A 16826-nucleotide genomic window follows, 5' to 3' on the forward strand; every position below is an offset into this window, starting at 1 on the left:
CTTATAAAATAAGTACCTTATAAAATAAAATAAAATAATTTTTTTCTGTACAAACGATCACAAATACAAATGCCCAATTCTAATTAATATAATTCAAATAATCTCTGTAAATTATTATTTATATGTAACTTTTCCTAAGAATTTTAATACCTTACTTATTTATTTATTAATTTCACCATAAACACTGCACAATTACTCATGGCAAACCTATTTATGGTATTACATAAAAATGTACTTTTTTAGTTTTGCTAGATACTCCTCTTCATTATTTTCACTATTATTCTTTAATTCAATCGTACTCATTTTATTCTGTCTATACTCCATATTACTTACCAAATAATGATTATGAAATATAGTATCAGAAAATTGCATTTGTATTAGCAATGGCGCTTACTGTACCAACCTTTTTAAATGTAGTCGTTATAATATTATATTATATCGAGTATAACATTAAAAAAACAGTATCATTAATCTTCTTGATTAATTTTTATAGCATTAGTTTTTATAATATTATTACTATATACTTGGCTTTCAATATTTAACTATTATTTAAGATTAATTTCATAATTTTCTTTGTTTAAAATTGTCTATTCAAATATAAAGCAAATTAATGTAATTATTAAAAGATAAGTTGTGACACAAATCCAGTATAGATTTGTTGCAATTTATCTACGAGTGACTCACTAAGCATATCACAAAAAGCTAAGTGTTTGTTATTTGTCACATTATGCATGGAATTGCTCAATTATTGTATGCAAATAGTACGTAATGTAGAAAACGCAAATGATGAAAAGATGTAAAGAGAGATAGAGAGAGATTGCACGTTTATGTTTGTAAAAGGGACGTAGTAAGAGAAAATGTAAGAAAGACTGAAGAGAGGGGCAACGTCCTTGTGATGCGCGTTTGAGTTGCTGGGTTCATCAATGAAGTGGCCCCTCCCCGATTATCCTACTCAGAGAGCGGATGTTAAAAGACGTACGTTTCTACTCCGCCTCTGCTTCTACGCTTTTGCTTTCATATCATTATGTAATCGAGCCGCCAAAGAAGTATTTATAAGGATTTTATACCAAAGTACACGTTTCAGTCTTCTCTCCACTTTTGGTTATCACACTACTCTAAAATTTGGGTGGTTATCGATCAACGTGTAGTGATCCTCCTCTTTTCGATCAGCAAGGTGTAGTATATTATATGTAGTACGTTACATGTACCAAGCTCTCGACTTGAATTCATGCAAATTACACCTTCCTGATTGGATTTTAAGTATGAGCTCGCATTTCGAGTAATCTTCTAATTGTCTTTTAATGCTTCTGCTATTTTATTAATTTTGGGATAAGGACGTTACAGCGATCAAATTTCTTTTTAAGTCAAATTTTAATTATTCTGTCAATATGCAAATAAAGAAATAATTCTTGTTAATGTTACTAACTAATGTTAATCAATTTTTTTGCATAAGATCATCATTGCATTTAGTACAATTGATTGATAAAATTAAATATAAACAGAAATTGTTCAATTGCAGAACATTCAATCATACATATAAAGTTAGTAGTTAACATGAGTAAAAATGTGATTTACTAACTACATGTTCTAGGTGACTTTTTTACTTCAGATTTTAAATATGTATAAATACATGTATATTTAAAATATTTTTATAATCACAATTGTTATAAGATTAATTATTTAATCAATAACTAATCAATAACTAATAACTAAATCAATAACTAATTCAAATTAGATACAGACATGATAAAATTTGCCTAACGATAGTGAGACAAACAATATTTTTATATTGTATTATAAATTGTATATATACAAAAAGTTTCATAGTTAATAAAAGTATGAGGATGATCTAGTAAATCTTCATATTTTATGTATTAATATTTATATATATATATATATTTCTTATAATGTTTTATAAATGATTTGTTTATACGTACATTTTGCGTATGTAATAATCTTGCTCAATTATTATTTAACTTCCGAAGTTAGCGAACCTAATCGTAGATCTTTTAAATATTAATTAACGGTTTAAGAATAATAACGTTGAAAGTATCAAAAAAGTATACAAAATATAAATAATTATTTAAATTACCTATGATTTTTCGCAATACGATTTACATGTTGTGGGTGAATATCTTTAATTTGCAATATATATCAAAGACATAACTTCAATTTCATATTTTGAAATTGAATAAACATATGCCCATGATATAAATTTGAGAATAAATATTATTGTAAGCCGTTTAATAATATTCCAAATTATTGGAACTTTACTTCCTAACGGTATATATCAGAAAATTTTTTTTTGGAAATATCACTTGCTTGTCCATACGAGGACTCATCTTTTTCAGTGTAAGCACCAAAGAAGGAGTAGCTATCTACCTGTGTGTGACAAAATAGCACTCAATCATGACTCTATCGTCGAACCTACATGTATGGACGAAACCATACAGACTGCCTACATCATACAGACTGCCTATATCATAGAAACTGCCTACATCATACAGACTGCTGACCTCTAGAAAAAACACAAGAGGCCATTGCAACGCGTTGATTATGGGACACGCGAACGTAGTCTGATGCCCACGCGTACGCAACTCATAGGGGAACCCGTCCACCCACTTTCGGCCTCGGCGAGCGCTTCTGTCCCCAACTCCGTTCCTCTCGACCGCAGGGCCCAACTCCTTTGCCATTTAAAACGCAATGTGCGCATCAGTAAAGAACTCCTCTCCTCTACCTTTTCACTGATTTTCGTTTTCTTCTCGCACCTTGTATCGAAAGAACAAGAGCCTTAAAGAGAGGACAGACGACTTTGTTCAGTCGCCATCCAGTGTCCTTTCGACAACGTGCGTGTCTCCAATCAACGGCCAATACGACCAACTTCCACCGAGTGTCCAATTTTACTTATTTTCTCTTACTTATCCATGTGCAGTGTGTGTCATGTATTTCAATAAAAGTGTTGTTCCGGAAATGTTCTCTCGTTGGGCGACTGTAAAAACGTATCTCTCTTTCTCGAGCTTCTCTATGAAGCGCCAGCATAGTAATCGAATTCGATTCCAACGATCGCCCACCTACAATGTCTCGTACTACTCGTACTCATATGTGAATAAATAATGTCCTATCTAAGCATCATTTGAATTAACAAACGTTCCCTAAAATATAAAGGAACAGATAATATTAAACATGTTATCATGTCGTAGTCATTGTATCTGCCTCGAAAATAAATAGTGACTCGCGAACGAGGAAGTTACAAAAGGGAAACGATTTAATCGCACCATGGCGAGGAAAAAGGAAATGAAACTAATACCGTGTTAGGAATTATAAACTGTCTAATCAACCTTCGTTTTGTCGAAAACACATACGATGAGCGCGCGTGCACCTCTCGAGACGTGTTTTAATCCAGTTATTCTCGAAAGCATCGATGTGCATGTGTGCGTTCGCGTCAGTATTTCACAGCCAGTGTTGCCACACGCGCTATGAGAAATGTCGTGATGTCGGTTAAGTGATTGCGCATGTTCACATCGCTTTAATAGCGGAACTTAGTTGATGGAGAAGGAAACTAGGAGAAGGAAAACTGCAAGCAGAATTGTCTGTTGAGATATAGTCATATGGAATAAGAAGTGAATGCTGTTGACCGGGCGGTCGAGTTTCCTTGTTCAGGTATTTCGACTTCAATCGAATACCAAAGTACAAACTCCTCGCTTTTCTTTAGTTTCCTTAGCTCCAGTTAATATCCATTTGCTATTTTTGATATTCAAGATGGAGGATCATTGATCATTGGCTTTTTCGCGTATAAACTTACGATACAAACAAAAATTGCAGAGAAATGTAAGTGAGAGAGAAGAGGAATAATGAAAAATTATTTTACATAATTGAGCATATTTTTAATACAATAAGTACTTTTCAGATATTTAATTGCCTACTACGATTTTTTATTGCCTTCATTTATTCTTAGTTCATGCAATCATTCAGCATCATATCTATAGTGTTTGTTATCACCTAATTAGTTAGTTTAAGATTATGAAAATCTGTAAAAAAAATTCTCATTTATCCATCTCATATATCTATAATAGACTATACCGTTAATTTTATTATTGAAGTGTTTTCATAACCGAAATAATCATTACTTCCTAATGTTACAGCGATTTTAAGCTTACATGCCGTTGCATACAGGAAAAATACGATTACTTATACTTATTAAGTATTTAGCATATCCTTATAAGTAGTATTCGTTAATGGCTAATATTAAATTGTTATTTCTTGTTTTTACTTATTATATACTACTACTACTACTACTAGTACTACTACTACTACTACTACTACTACTACTGCTACTACTACTTTTACTCAAAATTAATTTTGAGTCTTAAGAATTAAATCAGGAACAATAGAGAAATAATTTATATTTTTAAAGAACTCACGGATATAATGAATATAAAGCGCAACTTAAAAATGAGACTGATTGATCTTAATACCATAATAGCGGATAATCTTTGAAGGATCAGAAAATTGAAGAATGGGGTAGTTGCCAAAAAGTTACGTACTTAATGAAAAATACGGGGACAAATTAATAAATTATTTATTATTCTTTAATTTATTATTAATTTAAATGTAAAAAAATGCACGGTAATTATTAGAAGATATTTATTTTTTAATATAAAATTTATGTATTAGTATATTAATTCTTGATAAATATAAACATATGTATATAAAAAATTTATTTTATATTTAAATAAAAGAAGCTTTATTAGTTTATTTAAGAATATGAAAAAAGTTAAGTATTATATATAAATATTAAATATGATACTAAATTATTATATTTAACTGAAATTTATTTATTAGATAGTATAATTTATTTTTAATTTAATATTCGATAGAAAGAGTTACATAAGTAATGAAAAGTTTGAAATTTAATTAGACGAAGTAAACTTGCGGTAGTTACCATGTATGGAAATGTGGAACGTAAGAGATTGCATATACTGCTTTTAATTGAATAAAAAATTCGTGCATTAAGACTGGGTTAGTTTTTCTTTTCCTTTTTTTCTTTATTTTTTAAATAGAAATTTTAAAACTTATGTAAATTTAATACTCTTAAGTGAATTAGTTTAAAGCTCAAATTAGATTATTATTTATTTACTTAGATTCAACAATTATCATTACAATATAAAAAATAATTTACAAATTAATTTGGTTATTTATATAAATATAATTAATATATAATTGATTATTATGGGAAGTTACATGAGAATAATAATATATGCTAATAAATTAAAACACTTGTGATAATACATAAAATTACTTTTTATTAGCTATAAATGAGCAGTATTAAAATAATATGAAAATATATATTACTGATGTATCAATTAAAATCAGATTTCTGAGTTATAAATCCTAAGTTTCCTAGAGTATCTTTATCTAGTTCTTTATCAGTACCTATCCTAACTTGTATTACAGTATTTTTTTATTTATATAATTTTTAACTAACTGTTGATAATCTATTTTAAAATTTTCTGCACCACTATTAGTAAATTACATTCATTTGCATGAATTACCAAATAAAAATTTAAGTATGGTTAAGTAAATGTTGATTAAAATGTGTACGTAAAGCTTTGTTACCAATAACAAATTTTAATTTGTCATGCAACTTTTTTGTGTAAATTATTGCGATGCAAGATTATCGGCGATTAAATATATATCTCGCGTGTGTAATGATGCAGCGAAAGATGTAAAATTTCTCCGAAGTGCAGAATACTTTGCCCAATGCTGCTAAATATTTGCAGCTGCTTGTAAGCTAGAACCCGATCGGGAATAACGTCGGAACTATGGCGATCACGTGTACATGGCCACCACCCCTACCGCCGGGCAAACGTTTCCTCCAACGACCATCACGGAAGCTCACCGGAGCCTCGACCTATCGGAGCTTTCGAGATCCAGGCCTCGAAGCTTGGATACCGGCGGAACAGCGCCTTGGTGCAGCATGTCACTACGATGATGAGCTGTACGACATCGACGACTTCGGACTTAACAATATTGTGGCCATCGATCCACTTATGCGGTCAGCCATCCATCTATTCAAGAACGCAAACAGCGAATGCGGACGGGCTTTCTACCTCTCGCCGAATCATTTTTTTTTTTTTAGAGAAAATTACATTTTCACAACCTCGTCCTAATTTCGTAGACGTTAGCAGTCGTTGAAAAAAGATTCGACACTACGAGTGTCAAAGCGAGAATTCGGAACTCGAGTTTGAAAAAAAAGAAAAGGCCAATCAGGAAATTTTCCATGATAGTGCGAGCCTTTACCAAAATTGTAACATAGAAATGAACCGTGCCTACGAGGTAGAAAACTCTTTCGTATATTACAATCCTTTTAAAGAGTGCTCATTTATTATGATGATCTCATCTTAAGTACTCATTCGCTAATTACGTAACTATAGTAAAAAAAAAATTGTTTAAATTGTATTATCTCATAATCATACAATAGAAAGTTATTCAAAGTTTGTTCGATTTCTCTTTCATCTTTGCGTTCACAACTAAAAGCAACATTATTTTAAAAAGCAATTTACCTAACACCGCTGGGGTGAAACCTCTCATAGTGAATTGTCACTCACATTTGACGGAATATTAACGTTTAACTATTTGGCAGAACGATTTCGTCGGATGACAATAACTAGCGTATTTCTAAAATGCACTTTGATATGCACGCGTCTAACTAAACGCACTCATCTAATAAAGGACCGGTAGCAGAGTAGCAATGAGCGAACGTAGCAGCATGTACTATTCTGCTAGCACTTTATTGAGCCCCCCGCGGATGACTCCTGATGCTGTCAGCGGACCAAAAGTCAGCCTATTTCGCAGCAAATCAGAGGGAAACCTGGTTGGGAAGAAGCAGCGCCAACAGCACCAGAAACTCGGCAATCTCATCGTCATGCCTCTCGATCGCTGCATCCGAGCAATTTACGGAAGCTGGCGTAATCTCAAGCAGCGTAAGTTCTCTCTCTCTCTCTCTCTCTCTCTCTCTCTCTCCTTATATATACCTATATATCTATCTATCTATTTGGATTGAATTGCAAAACTTTGGGTATACACCTTTCCATTTCACAATATGTGACGTAACACATTGGTAATAATACCAAGAATGAAGTTGCATTAATAAATCCTTACTATTTTAACGGGTCCTCGCCATGATTTTCCTAAGGTAAGAGATTCTGCGCTTGGCCTACTTATCAGCCACTGCGCACATCATTGTACAATTCGATTGTTTCGGCAAGGATTGTATGTTGATCTTCAAGTACAGCAATATGAGTACTTTAATAAAAAATTAATAATAACATGACACTCTTATCAGGTGAATACGCTTTTAATCTTGAAGTAATAGTCATTGTTTCAACATTGACCGCTTAATATTAAAAGAATGTTAAAAATAATTTTATATTATTTATTTTCCATAATTAATACCAACTAATTAATCTATATTATGTCATTAATAATGCAGGTGTAAATTATGTATATTCTAAACAAATTATTTAATTTTTGTTAAATTATTAAAATTGCAATATTATTTTGGAGCTGATACAAAATATTTATTACATAGTTTGTAATAGTTATATAAATTCCACCATCACAGTCAAATAGCTCCATCTCCTTATATTTCCGTTACCATTACAGATAAATAATAATCAAGAACTTGATGAAAAGAAAATGAAAATTATTTGCATATAAATTTCTGAAAAAATCAATTTGTCAAATTGAAGTTCACAAGTTTGTCACTATAAATTGCTTTTAAAACTTAAATATGTGACTCGCATATGTTTCTAATTAAAAAATAATTAAAGAAATATGGATTCTGCAATGAAGCCGTATTAACTAAGTCGGATAAGCATTACCGAACGAATAATTACTACATCGTTGATTAAAACATCAACAGTTGCATTTTTAGTCGCACATGTGTAAAATAATTTTTATTATGCACTTCGCCGTTTTTTTTTTATAAAAGGAGATACGTCTTCGTTACGATATTGTATTATACCTAATGATAGACTAGCCTCGATTCACTCATGAAAACCTCTTTTTCTTACTCAGAGGGAGAATGGCGTTTTACTGTTAAATCCTTTGCATATTAATTCGCTGCATTATACTAACTACTTGACAGCAAAATTCCAATTGTAGATTGCCCAAATTCATCGTGTTTAGCACAAGATTCTTTCCTTCCGTTGTTCATACCCCGCCGGTTACGTTTTTTCAGTTTTTTTTATCCAATACTGATCAAAATTAACCGGGACCTTCTCATTCAATCAGTCAACCGTGAGTCAATCGAGGTCGAACATGAGTAATGATATGAGTACTCGCGAGTACCTTTACTGTATGTGGACGACGTCTGCTAAGCGCTGGAGCTAGCACTCGAAATTGGATGCAACTTAACAAAACAAGGTAAAAAATCTCAACGTGAAAAGAAAACTGATCGAAGAGACTCCCTGAAAATAGCCTGAAAATACCAAATTTAGTTTTATTTTTTTCTAAATTTAGCTTTATTTTCTTTTATTAGTATTATTATAGTCTATTATTATTCTTTTCTCACAGTACCGACAATTATTACACACTGCATTTTGAATCTATTCGTCTCTCCCTTACAAACTTGCATATATCCTTATCCCACTTAGACTTCCTATTTTAGTTATTTTTAACCGCACTATGTTATGTATGGAAAAGAAAGTTAATAAAATTCTTTTTTTTATATCAGAGATTATCAAGTTCCCTATAACAGTACCATTAGAAAGCGAAGCGTTTCGCGGTTGCTCGTAAGTGCTCTGAAACGGACGTATTGCACTTTTATACTTGAAAAAAATTAACAATATTGTGTTACAAATGCAATAAGAACGCATTCATCAACAAAGTTGTAATTATTTTGCATACAAGATTAATCATTCGTTTTTCAATATAAATACACTTCTCAATATTTGATAAAATTCTTGATATAATTATTTAATGTATATGCTACATCATAAAGCATTAGATACCTTAATGATGATGCTCTTCCAAATAAATTGATAGAAATTTTTTTATAAAAGAAATGCTGTTAATTTATTCTTAGCATAGTAACCGAAAGAAGACTTAAGTCTATAATATCGATTTATCTTTTATATCCGATCTTCGTAACCTACATTATACAACTCGTCTGACTCACGAACAGTGTCAATCATTTTTACATTCATACTGTAATACATATATAATGTGTGATTCATAAAGAATTCATTACCATTTTTTTAATAGCAAATGCGTATTAAATTTTTATATTTTGAATAACCATAATTGCAAATGTATTATTATATAAACACTTATAACAGTGTGTAAAGTAAAACACAGGAATTTTAATTTAGGTATCTGAAATTGACAGAGTTCTTTTCCCTCAATTTTTAGTAGTTACTCGATACATTATCAAAAGAAATTGTAAAATCATAAGATCATTAAATAAAAAAAATCTATCACTTAATGATTAATATGAAAATATTTGAATACTTTTTTTGATGATAGTATAATCGATCAAAATTCATATATATTATAGAGATATTTGTTTGTTTCAAAAGCATTAACAAGTAAAATATACAAATCAATTATTTAATTAAATATATGAATATTATATTGATTATTATGAAACAAATGCCACATTTATTATGTATTCTATGAATTATTATTTATTACGTAAAATTATTTACAACTGTAAGCAGCTTTAAAAATTTAATGAATATGGACTAAAATTTAATTACTATTTCTATTTTTGTTTTAGGTAAGTTTACAAATTTCAATACTTTTTACGCAAACATAGAAACTAGGTAAGTGCTGCTCAATTATACATTTATTCATTTAATTTTTTTCATTTCATATACATTAATATTAACGATAAAATAAATAGTACATAAATGTATATATGTTATAAAAAAAATAGTAAGCAAATTACTTAAATTTTTCTTAGACCAATAAAAATTAATAGTCTGTTATACTTTTAAGGTAAAATGAAAAAAGAAATTTCAGTTATTATATGTCTATTTCAATTTTCTTTTAGCAATTATATTAAATTAAAAATAAACATGTAGATTTTTAATATTATAATACTACACTTTTAATAATAGATAAAATGAGAATGCATTAAAACAATATTTTAATAGAATTTAATAGAATCATTATGCCTTTTTGTGAAATAAATTTTCAAAATAAAATTTTTATTAAAATTCTATTTCTGTTTTCATAATAAAATATATTCAAAAATTGACTTGAAAAATGTTCAGAATTCATAGTTAAATATTATATAATAAATACTAAACTACCACATGTACTACGAAAATCTGAGGATTTCTTCTTCATATTCGCTTTATTATACAAAAAATGTAAATAAAATTGATATAACAATTGGGAACTTACATATCCATAGATAAAAAAAATAACCAAATCAATTAAATAAAAAAAATCTTTATTTGTTCTATTAAGTATGTAACTTTATATAGAGAGAAACTGTATAATATGGAATATTATATTATAATAGCACATACAAATATAATAAATAACACATATAAATAATAAAACATACAACACATCTATAATAAAGAAAAAATAATATACAGCACGTTATTCATATGAAAGCTTTAATAGTAGGGAATAGATTAATTTACTCCAATCTTATTATCTTTTCATCAATTATTATAATTTTAAAAAACCAAAATTTTGTCCCCATGCGTAGTTGTATTTAATTAGTTGAAATATATTAAATAGTGAACTTGAACTAAATGATAAAAATATGTTTTTATCATTGTCTAAATGTAAAAAAAGCGTGTGGAAGTCGTGAAAACACGTATACGCAATATAAATTTAATTTAATAATATTTAAAATTTTCATAAAATAATTTAAATATTTTTTGGTACACGGTCGCTGGATAAAAATCATATTCTTAGGGAATGCGAGCGGCTGTTCTAGCCAGAGAAGGGCTGACGTGTCATTACGATCATATACAAAAGGGAACAAAGCAATGGAAATAAAGAAAGAACGGACCAACAAGGTAGAGATAAAGAGACTGATGCGAGAAAGATTCTGGCAGAAAGAGAGAGAGAGAGAGAGAGCGAAAGAGGGGGGGGGAGAACGGAGAAATAGGTAAAAAAGGCATAAAGTGCTCGTACCGGTTTCATGCTCTGTACATAGGAGGGGATTGGAGAGTATATACATGTTCGTACGTGTATCCGTGTATCCAAACATGAGGTAGAACGACGACAAGATGTCCGTAAAGGACGGTGGAATGACCGATCGATCGGGAGAGGAGATGAACGAACGAACCAAGTTGCACTTTCCTACCTAGACTTGCCTGGCCGTCCTCTTTCTCGAGTACATCGTATCGGTCTCTTTCCTTCCTCCCTCTCTCTTTTTTTTCTATCTCAACGACCTGCTCTCTACCCTAAGCGTTGCTTCGAATAAGGCGTTTTTCTTTGCAAAATGAGAGAGCGCACGAAGAAAGATAGAGTGGAACCATAACGGTGTCCTGACGATCGACGCGCTATCATCGTAGATCTCGACTGATTCAATATGAATACTACCTGGATTATGTATCCGGGTGGTGTAGCTGTGACGAGAACGCTGAAGCGATCGACGTTTATGAAACGAGTATTTTAAGAAAGGAGTGGCTAGATTAAATTGGGTGTGAGTTCCTTCGATTTATTGATTTTACGGAAACTCCTGAGGCTCGTATCACAACCCTCTCTTTACTATCGAAAGATTTACTCCATTTGAGAATACCAACCTCGAAGACTGCTATTTGCTTTGCTAGGATGTTTGATAAAAAAGAAAAACGGAAAGATTCATATGAGAGTAATAAGAATTTTAACCAGGGAATCGTTCAAATATTCTTAAAGTTCGACAGAACTTTGTCTATATACATTTTGTACATTATTTTATTATTACATTTGCATTTGGATAGTATCAATATACACAAACAAATTAAAATGCCTGTCGGCTAATGCTGAATGCTTACATTTTATTAAAAATTCAATCGCTCGCTAAAATCATCATGTACTTGCGCTCATACAGCTATTAACTAAAATCTAAAAATAACTAAAATCTATTTAAACAAACAATGAAAGACAGTCCGTTCTTTGAAACATCGCCAAACAATATTCTGCAGTTCCAATTAATCAAGTCAATGAAAGCTATACCCGAGCTTTCATAAGTTCGTGACTGTAATAATAGGCGTTATTTTGCATTTGTGAGATTTCGTTTTGTTAGGTTCATAAACCAATCCTAAAGTGCTGCTCTTTTGCAGTATCCTCGCCTTAAGTTTGTAAAGCTTCTGGTCAACCTCTACCGTTTTATATTGCAGTCGATTATTGTTGATCAAAATACAATGCTCGGATTCTCAATACTCAATTTAATGAATAATTTTTTACTGTTTAATGGTTTTTGCAATTAATTTCTATTAATTCTTTATTAAATACAACTACTCAAATGGTTTTTTTATTATTTCGTTATCTATAAAAAAATTATAGTAATGTGAAAAATTATATTGAATGAAAATATTTATTTTCTTACAAAACATGAAAAAAACGTTCGTATCTGCTTATATTATTGTATTGTAACACAGCATTCAAATGTCCATGTTTAGTCTATATTACCAACATATTTTTTATTCTCATTTCATTGTGATATATTCCCTTTTTATACGAATTTCCCATTTTCCTATTTTAATCATAAAATTGCAATATATATTCAACACAGTTGTTCAGGATTGGAGCAATCGTAAGAAATCTAATTTTCCTAAAATTTGTAATCGTTATAGATCGCAAGATCGTAAACATTGACTGTAATGTTTATCCAGTTTCCGCATAGCAACGTTGTTTGAATTCTACATAATTTGTAGAGCCTTGTTTTCCTACAATTCTCGAACGTTCTCAGAGCTTGGACTCTGACGTCATGCAAAACTTTCGGCATAGCAACACATATGCATTGTTGCCAGCTAAGTAATCTTCCGTGCGCATATTTAAAGAATGCACGCGACAAGCTCCCTCTCTTAGTGAAATTCTCTCAGTGAAGACGCCATGGCACGGATGGCCTTAGCAGGTCTTAGATGGTCTGCCTTAGCAGGACCGCCATAGAATAGTTGATATATCTCAACAGAACCATCACGGAACGACTAAGCCTTCAGTTTCATGCGCGTATTCAACAGGTTTGTTGGCTCACTTCAGTTAATTTTGCAATATATACGCACAAAAGTCTGCCAGACTCTGCAACAATAAGCTAGTAAGCAAACGGTGAAGCCACAATCATTTATAATCATTTTAGTGCGCCATAGTTAAGCAGTCAAGAGTGCTGATTGCATTACAAGAGTGAATTAAATATGAAGCGCACTACCAAAGCACTCATCACATAATGAGGTAAGACAATGAATTTCTCCGAATTTAATCAAAAGAGAAACCAAACATTGAAAGCACGTACACGCGTCGAAGGCGCGCAGTTAGTTGAGTGAATCAAGAAGAGTCGTGCTAACTACTGTCCTGCCTCTCGGATCTCCAGACGGGACGCTGTTCCTTCGCCATGTGCCTCCTGCAAAACTAGTCTTCCCTTTCATACTCCGGGCGAGGCTCTGTACGCTCGCCATACGCCTCCTGCAATAAGAACCTGTGCATTTCATACTCTGGACAAGGCATTACGTTTTCTGTATGCAATTCTGCAAGTGCCTACTGCAAAGGATCCGCCGAGTGCCCGCTTACTTCCACGCAATTACCAATAAGGAACGGTACGGTCTCAACAAATCTCACTACCAACGGTGAATCGCATTTAAATTTTTATAACACAAACCGAAATAAATGTCAGGAAAAACAATTGTGTTGATTACTGAATTGAAGCATTACTCTCTCACTCATTCAGACTTTGCCACCAGTAAAATGTTGGGTATGGTTTAATGCAATCACCTTCGTCTCTCGACCTCCGGGTGACTGGAATTCCGAACAAGAGTACTCTTCAATATCATCCTACAAATTTCTTTTATTAAAAAAATATATTTAATTTAAAGAAGTCAACGGTATCAATAAAAGTACTTATTACTATTTGAAAGCATAATTGTTTAATTATTTACAAGTTTCTTAATTAAAAAAAATATAGTATCGCTTAGTATTGTAATTAGACGAATCCCGTCGAGACCGAATTCAGTAAAGAAGCTCGTTGCAGATACTTCTAATGATGTGTATGACCTGTTCAACAATAAAGTAGCCCTTGAGGAGTTAATAAATACGATGAGCGTGTATCGCAGCTACTGAGAATCGCCATATAAAAATTACCAAAGTTGTCAACTATCCGCTCAACAGTCTTGGATACAATAATAACATAACCCTGAGGGTAAGAATAAGGATTCTATACCAGGTCTCGTAGATCTAGCGATGCATCAGCAAAAACAGGCCGAATATAACGTTACCAGCTACCTATTCCAGCATAAAATGGGTTCGCAGATCCGGGCAGCTGAAGTCACGTCCTCGTTCGTCAAGAATTCCTGTACTTCGAGACCTATTAGCTTATGCAAAAATTGTCTTTTAGAAGTAAAAGTCTATTTAAGACCAAAAATATGCATTTTGTCGTTTATTTATGATCACGACTAACATGAGTCACGAGAAAGAACAGAATACTCGTAGCTTGTAATTGTGGGGGCAGACGGACTTAAAGAAAAATTAAGCGGTACTCACTTAAACATTGTATAGCCGAGCTCTTTTTTCTAGCCTCTTCCGCTTTATAAAATTAAACTAATTATATTATATCTCATCTGATTCCCAAATGTTACGTTTAATTTCATCCTTTCCTTATTTTGGATTTATTTGCTGATCTAAATTATACGATAATTTTAGATACAATAGAAATTGATTCATGAAAATACTATTAGAAAAAATATAATGTACGATATAACATTTTTCATAATACGTATATACATAGAAAAAACAGAATTTCAAAAACGAAATAATACATCCATGAAAAATGATTTAAAAATAATTGATTTATACAACTAGTATAATTGCAGTATATATAACATGGAACTCACAATTGAAGGTTATATGTTTAATGTTTTAAGAATGAATTCAAAAGTACATCACTTTATATTTTATATGCATATCAGAATGGTACATAAATTGATAATTAGAATCGATAACTTTAAGGGAAAAAATGTATGAATTTCCCGTGAATTTATACATTCAAGTAAATTTTATAAAAATGAAATAATTAAAATATAAAAGATTTCTTATTTTAAAAATGTATAACCACACTTTTAAATACTTACAAGGAAATTTCAACGCTGTTCCTTAATAGAAAAATTATTAATTTTAATATATTTTATTTATTAATAAGCATTATTGTATTAATTATAAATTAATTTTTTTATATGATTTTTAGAAAAATATGGATTTTCTTAAATTTTATATCAATTATTTTATTTATTTATTATATTATACTTATTTTAATTTATTCTATTGTACCGTGTTTTTAATTAAAAAAAAGTAACTAGATTAAAATTCAATCTATATATAATAATTTTCATAGCTCATTCAAGATCTATTTACAACAAAAATAATAAGACTAATAGTGTTATTATTATCGTAAAACCATACTTATTTAACTTTCAAATAAATTACATTGTGTAAGAAATAAGGAAAAATCCAATAAAGAAAGAAAAAAGTATATTACTCAATGCAGATATTTTTTACATTATAAATTCATTTCTAGCTTCATATTTTATTATGTATAATAACTCTTTCTATAGTATTTTTGTGGAATTTGCAATTTTGCAATAAGAATATCTAAAACCGACCACTAAAACAGAATTTCTTTTGACAAAAAGTAACGAAGAAAAGGAATGTGCAGAATAAAAAGATAGAATGGTGAAAATACTTGGATAAAGGGATCATCAAGTCAAGAATAAATTCATCTGATGGCACCTTTAACACATCGTGTCACCCCGAATAAACGTATTTTTTTTCTTCATCCATTCGGCTTTTGGCATTTACAGATGTTCCTGTGCACATTTCTTGCAATGAGCACAAACATTGATTCTCTAATAAACTAAGCCCTTCTCTTTTATTTCGAGACCGACTAGGCGGTCCTATTCCTCTAAGAATTAATCGCCAAACTGAAAATATCTGGAACTTGAGTATAAACTGGCAGATGCTCCGATGCATGACATGTAGGTTAGTCACAAAATTGCTTCCACTTTTCAAACAAATTCAAAACTTCATGAAAAACGAAAATTCATTGCTCTTTATCTTCGATTTTACGATTCATTCGCAATTGCATTTTCTGAATTAAAGTGTGTTTTACAAATTCCATTAATATTATTGCATAATACTGACCATTAACTATTTCATTAAAAAGCATTTGAATCGGTTTAACGATCATTTTAAATAAGTGTAATAATCTCGTCTATAAATGATAAAAAGTCGTACAGAGAATAACAATAATACTAAATTGTAGAACATATAAATTGAAAGCAATAAGAATAACTAATTAACTGTATAATCATGTAAGTATGATGTAATTCAGTTATTATTGTCATACATTATTATTGTAAAGAGCAAAATCTATGAAATACTCGCTAATGTCTCTGTATTTATAACCCACTTAACGTTGATATCAGTTAATAAAAAATGCTATCACAAAACGTATTTGAAAATTTATTGGGCTTACTCTTATCTTCGCATGCACTGCGTGTGTGATTAAAAAATACTCTTTAAAATCTTAAAAATTGATAATAAAAAAAAGAGTACGGCTTATAAGCGATTATACGTAAATCGTACATATAAATTTTTCACATGTATCC

The 16826-nt window shown here is 30.7% G+C and overlaps 1 protein-coding gene across 1 annotated transcript in view; it reads left to right on the top strand.

Moving 5' to 3' along the window:
* Window positions 1-6626: 6626 nt before the first annotated feature.
* The window catches only part of LOC105359000 (CRK like proto-oncogene, adaptor protein), a 30581-nt gene continuing 20381 nt past the window's right edge, over window positions 6627-16826 (top strand). Inside the window, exon 1 of the mRNA XM_011495512.1 lies at window positions 6627-6983. Coding sequence (XP_011493814.1) covers window positions 6752-6983 — 232 coding nt within the window. The 5' untranslated portion in view covers window positions 6627-6751. The remainder of the gene's footprint in view (window positions 6984-16826) is intronic.

This window comes from Ceratosolen solmsi, unplaced genomic scaffold (assembly GCF_000503995.2).
Source record: "Ceratosolen solmsi marchali unplaced genomic scaffold, CerSol_1.0 scaffold10, whole genome shotgun sequence".
Lineage (NCBI taxonomy): Eukaryota > Metazoa > Arthropoda > Insecta > Hymenoptera > Agaonidae > Ceratosolen > Ceratosolen solmsi.